Raw genomic sequence first — 6,116 nt, 5'->3', positions numbered from 1 at the left:
AAGACGAAAACACCTTGGGGTATGCGTACCGAGTATATTGTTGAGGTAATTATACATATAAAAACCTGAGCAGAAACAGGTCTAATCTGTGATTCTATATATCTCATAAGAAGAAATACAACTTCCTTGTTAGAAAATTGTATCATGAAGAAAGCAGAAGCTTCTTGGTTCCTTTGTTTTATTTTGACCTTCTTCACATCATTTCTTCTCCAAACGATCGGATTTTTCAGTCCACACTGGCTGTCATGGAAAGGATGTGACGCACAGGGTCTGTTCTACTTCTCAACATCCAATGTGACCAATGAATGTATTGGTGGCGGTAAATGTAAGTATTAGACGAAGTTATACCTGGAAGAAAAAAATGCAGAAAAGCCATATATTACATTGGATTAATTACCTTTCGTAATCAGAATGATCCAAACGTATTTATTTTTGCAATGCTTAATGTGTATATGTTTGTTGTATCTCTTTTGCGGACAACACACCGGTTATCATCACTTGATGCCATGCAGATGTGTTCTATATAACTTTGAAGCCTGAAGGCAGCAATCCTGTCATAAACAGCAATTTAAATTGTGAAATTTCATAAATGATTATATCTTAAAGCGACACTATTCATCACTGCTATGTTATAATTAATAAAGTCCAATTTTAAGCCCGGGTATTAACCTCCGGAACACTTGGTTCCATTGTACGTGTTTCACTCGAAACTCTTCGGATGTAACTGACGTCCTGTAACAGACCTGTAACTGTACTAAGCTACTACGTGCTATTATATATAAGTTTTTAATTAAAGGAATAAAAGCGTTTCCCTCGTGTTTGCCCTAATGCACAAATGTAGTTCATAGCCAAGATACATTTGTCTAGCAATACTGGTTATTGTTACATTTAAACAAAATCTATCAAATAAAATTGACCAGGAAATACATTTGTCCTGCCTACCTAGCTATTTCTCTATAGAGTATGTGTCTTTAAATGTAACCTATTGAAAACAAAATACTTTTTGCGTGAACAACGTTGGAGACAAATGACTAATAAACACTTTATGAGATAAAAAAAAATCGGTAAACGAAAGTTGATAAAATCATATGTCACACAAAAGACAACATGAAAATCATTTCCAGTAAATATGAAATAATAATTACCTTGAATCTCACTGCATGTTGCTGCCTCGCCTACGTGAAATTACCCTCGATACTCCAGGGGTTTTGATCACCTACGATCCATACACCAGGACTATCTTATTTTAATGAATATCAAGTTATTAATATGTTATTAAGACAATGATAGTAGGCAATGTTATGTGTATAATTACCACAGCTTTAACAGTGTGCGGGTTCTTCCTTTAAGACCTTATGTTGTCAATTATGACCTCAGGGCAAGATAATACCTCGCCTTATTTATTTATTGTGTACTACAGAAAGGAAGTAAGGGGGTCTAGCTACCATAGTTAATCCCCCCATGTGTTTCAGATTACAAAATGGGATTAAAAGCCTTACATTAGTAAATCAACACTTAATTATTATACCAATGAGAAATCATGAAAATAATAGAACTATGACCTGTCTGATGTGATAACATCAGCACTTTAAAATTTGCAAGCTAGGCGGCAGCAGGCAAATGCCTTTCTTTCTATCTTCCCCCCCCCCCACCCCAGAATTTCCCTTTTTATTTTTTTTCTATTTAATTTCTTTTTTAAGTTAGATTATTTATATTTGATAATTGTTGTAGCTTTAGTAATTAGTATAGTTGGAGGATCAAAGTTTAAGTTCATTTTATAGAAACAACTGTATTTTTATACTGTTATATTTTATGAGTGTGTAATGCGCAATAAACTATGGTCTGAATTTCACCCAAACCAATGTGTTTGTTTTTTGGCTCAAAGGGCTAGCATCTTCTGCTAGAATTAGGATTAATAAACTGAATGCAGCTCAGAGGATAAAATCTTAACCAATCACAGGCCTCAGCTCAGAGGATAAAATCTAAACCAATCACAGGCCTGCAAATATTTCCTTTGAAGACTACAGAGAGAGCGACACACAACTTCAAAACCACATTGTCATACATCAAAGGACTAAATTACATGTTCTGTTATGTTGCCTCCACTTTTACTATGATATTTAATCCAGGGGTGTAGAGAACGTAAGTGATCAGAATCCCTGGAGTATCGAGGATGACGTGAAATATTACATCTTTCTACATCCTACCTCTATCATTTTTTTTCTCATCCAATGTTAAGGAAATATCGAACAAACAATGGAATGATATTTAGAATTGATGTCACGTTTTTCAATTTTTTTATAAGGATACGAAAAATAAAGCATAACCTGGTTGAAATTTGAAACAAAATAAATACATAAATACTTAATTTTTCTGACTTTTTGACAATGTAAAGTATATTTTAATTTACGATTCCGTTGATTTATCAAGGGATTTTTTCCAAACAAATGCTCATACTTGTCATTAGTTAGTATTTATTCTGTTCTGTTTATCAAGTGATACTTCAGTACACTATTGATTTAAGAAAAAATGAAAAAATATACATATATTGGCTACAAAATTGATCATAATGCTTATGATAATATTAACATTGTTTTATTGTTGAAAGTTTCGTAAAATACAAATGGTACAATCTCAGTGAATGAAGAGCATATATGTGGATACGTTTTTAAAAAAAATCTTTAGGTTCGAATTGAGAAGGAAATATTACTTGTAATATTACAAAAAAAATACACGTAAACCATGCATTTGATTAACAACGAAAACAATTAATTGAATATCGAAGAGCCTGGCCAATTCTTCCGATATCTAACACTGGATTGATAAGACTGTGAGTGATACATGTGTATATACATTACCTGTGATATCTATGAAAATATGTAAAAATGAAACAATGGAAATTTTAACTAAAATAAATATTTATTAATTCCTATGATGAAACGAGAATATGAACATTGAACAAAGAAACGTGTGTGTGTATATAATTACATAAAAATGTATTTATATTTCCCCTGCTTGAATTCGATACACCGGTATAATTTGGTGTTTCAGACATAAGCTCAGAAGTCCTGGGTTTACAGGCGACGTCATTCGTGATTCACCTCTTGATCTGCGTGTTCATTGTATACTTGTTTGTATTTGGTAAGGAAGATGAAGACGAAAGTGAATGCCTTGGAACATTTTTAGGATCAGCAGTCTGTTTACTATACTTAGCTGCAGGTACGTTAAGTAGTTCATAAGAGAAAGTATCCATAGCCTATTAATCTACGTCAGTCAACTGAAGAATCAATTGTACTCTCTCTTTCCTATTTTTTCCTAAGTTTAAACACAAAAGATAAGAGAGTTCAAAAGAGTTAAAAAGATGATGGCGTCTTTTCAGACCGAATTTCCGAAAATGAATATACAACTATTTGATGTGGAGAGAAACTCATAAGAATATTCATTATTTTAACGGTCATCAAAGCGTAATTTTAAGTACCCAAATAATAGCTCCAGTATATTCATTTACTAAAAACCAAAGGGTAAAATATTTAGTTCGGGGCTGTAGCATCCTTATACACATATATATTATAAGTGCACATTATGTATTGTGATAGCATTGTTTCAAAAATCTGAAGAAAATGTTAATTAGTGACAAAAAAGTATAATTTTTATTTGTCTTATTATTGTATATGTCCATGTCAAAACGCCGTCCTTTTGTTTTAGGCGAGTAATTGATATAAGCTTTAGGATTGTTATGTTTTTTTAGGTATGTATTGGTATGTGTATGTATATTTTCACGGTTTATTTGAATAAACATTGTTTAAACTAAACTAAAGCATTTTTGTAAGGTTTGTTCTAATCTTTAATTGGTTACATTGAAGGAATAATGAGCGCAGTTGGGTGTGGAAAGATGAAGAGCATTGATGTAAAAGAATTCTCGTACGGCTGGTCATACAACATGTGCCTCGCCAGTGGTATCTACGTCATCATTCTGGTAAGTGTAGAAAGTCTTAACTTGAGGACTCTGAATAAAATGAATCTATAAAATAAACAATTTGTCAGATATAAACTTAATCTTAAGTTAGGTAACATATTTTAACAGTATTTATTTAATATTAAAAAACACTGCTCCGTTTATGGGGCTGTTATTTTTTTTTAATAAATGGATTAATTGTCTATCCATAACTTTGTGGGAGAAACCCCGTTTAGAAAAAAGGTAGTTGCTTGCGTCACGGTCATTTAAACGCTTGAATATCTAGATACAACTGTATAAATTCAAGCGTCCGTATGAAAAAAAACCCAATAATGTTGTGTCCCTTACCATGAAACTTCTGTCTTATTCAAAGAAATTTATCTACAAAGGTATATGAATGGTTTGGGCACTTCTTTTTACCCCAAACCCGCCAAATCTTCAACTTGGTTAATTTGTGATTAAATTGTTAAATTTCAAATACCGAGGACAACCCTGATACAATGAGTATGATAGTTCCGTATTTCTACAGATGTAGCTCCAATAGTAACCGTCCAAAATATTAATAAATTAAGCAACCTGAAAATTTAACAATTTTTTCTGTAAATCACAGAGTGCAAAATTGCGCTCTATTGTTTCTTGCAGAAAAACCTACAAAATATGTCCAAATGGCAATATTTTCAAACTCGTCTATTTTATGCATATTTCGCATGGCTATCATGGCAATTAGAACCACCATCATAGATGCATTATGAAAATTTTATATACATATGTATTTCAAATACAACATAGCTTAAGGTAGCTCCATACTTTTGGGAAAACCAATGCCATTTTATTTTCTAATTGACCTTATTTTCTTGCATTTTCCATGTAGATTTCAAATATATAAAGATAAATTGAGGTTCTTGAACTACATTTTGAGACGTTTGAGCTTGAAACAAAAAAAAGTACATCAATTCACATGATTTTGCGATATAATAATTGGTTTATGTCTTTTTATTTTTATAACTTTCTCCATATTTTGTATTTTAAAGAAATCCGTAGTGATTTTTTTCTATAGTTCTGGAATTTCTGTTCGGATGGGTCCCCTTTTTGCGACCAACGTTACTTCAGTTGTTTGAAAAAGCAAAACCTCAGAGATATCATCTAATTTTCACCTTCTTGTTTTAATTTGATAACTTGACTAATTTTAGACATTCGATATTATATGTCGGCAAGTTTTACTTATTGGAAAAACATCTAATTGGAATGTCATAGTGTAACGGAAACCATTCTGAAAAAAAACTTCTGTAGCTTCCTACGTAACGTCATGCGCTTTGGCGCGGTTTTCAAAAGTATAGACCTTAATGATTTTTCACTTAATTGACAAATTGGTGGATTTAGGGGCCAAACTATACATAGTCCCTTCGATATTTTCATTTATCCATTAGCCTGTCCTGGTATGTTGCGGCGTATGCTGTTCACGTGATGATGGTGATTGTTGTTCCGAAAATAAAACTAACCAAAGAGAACAAGCACAATATCGTCCGCAACAGACTACTGTAGCTACAACCAGTACCAGTGGTGAACTCTGTCAACAACAGGTGGCGGTTGCCATGGTCGAACGTGAGGAAATATCGATGTCAGGCAGCGTTGTTGCTTTCAGCAACATCCGAGTCATGCGAATCTTCAGAATGAGTTTAAAACGAAATAACTAAATATTTTTTATCTTCGGTTAATATTTCAAGATAATATTGTGCTTACAATTTGAGCTTAAAAATCATCAGATATCATATCGTTTCTTTTATCCTTAATTTAACAAGTCTAGCTAACTGTAATTCACTGTGTCGCCAATAAAACATATCATATGCCAACAAATGAAAATATTAATTATTACTTGTAATGTTGAATTTCACTCAAAGACTTGGAAACGTGTATTGTTAGTGATATGTGTGATTTTCGCGGCTTGTATTATTCTGGTGTTCTGGTTTCTGTGTGGAACAAACATCTAAACATACCATTCGGTTTTATCACTTTACAAAAATGATGTTCCGACAGCTACAGCGGGACTGAGATTAACATCTCGGACTAGAATTGATAAATATGAATTCCACGAAGAAGCTATTTTACCGAAAGAAAGCATTTTGTAACTTTTAATTTAACAGATACGTATGAATAAATGTAT

The 6,116-nt window shown here is 32.6% G+C and overlaps 1 protein-coding gene across 1 annotated transcript; it reads left to right on the top strand.

Moving 5' to 3' along the window:
• LOC138320017 (uncharacterized) lies at positions 1-6,116 on the top strand. Its single transcript, XM_069263113.1, has 5 exons — positions 1-45; positions 231-325; positions 3,052-3,219; positions 3,864-3,976; positions 5,383-6,116. Exons 4-5 carry the CDS (start codon positions 3,869-3,871, stop codon positions 5,647-5,649), a joined length of 375 nt encoding a protein of 124 aa, XP_069119214.1. The 5' UTR covers positions 1-45; positions 231-325; positions 3,052-3,219; positions 3,864-3,868; the 3' UTR covers positions 5,650-6,116.

This window comes from Argopecten irradians, chromosome 3 (assembly GCF_041381155.1).
Source record: "Argopecten irradians isolate NY chromosome 3, Ai_NY, whole genome shotgun sequence".
In the NCBI taxonomy this organism is placed as follows: domain Eukaryota; kingdom Metazoa; phylum Mollusca; class Bivalvia; order Pectinida; family Pectinidae; genus Argopecten; species Argopecten irradians.
Note: the sequence above shows the minus strand (reverse complement) of the source record. Positions and strands in the feature narration are given on the sequence as shown.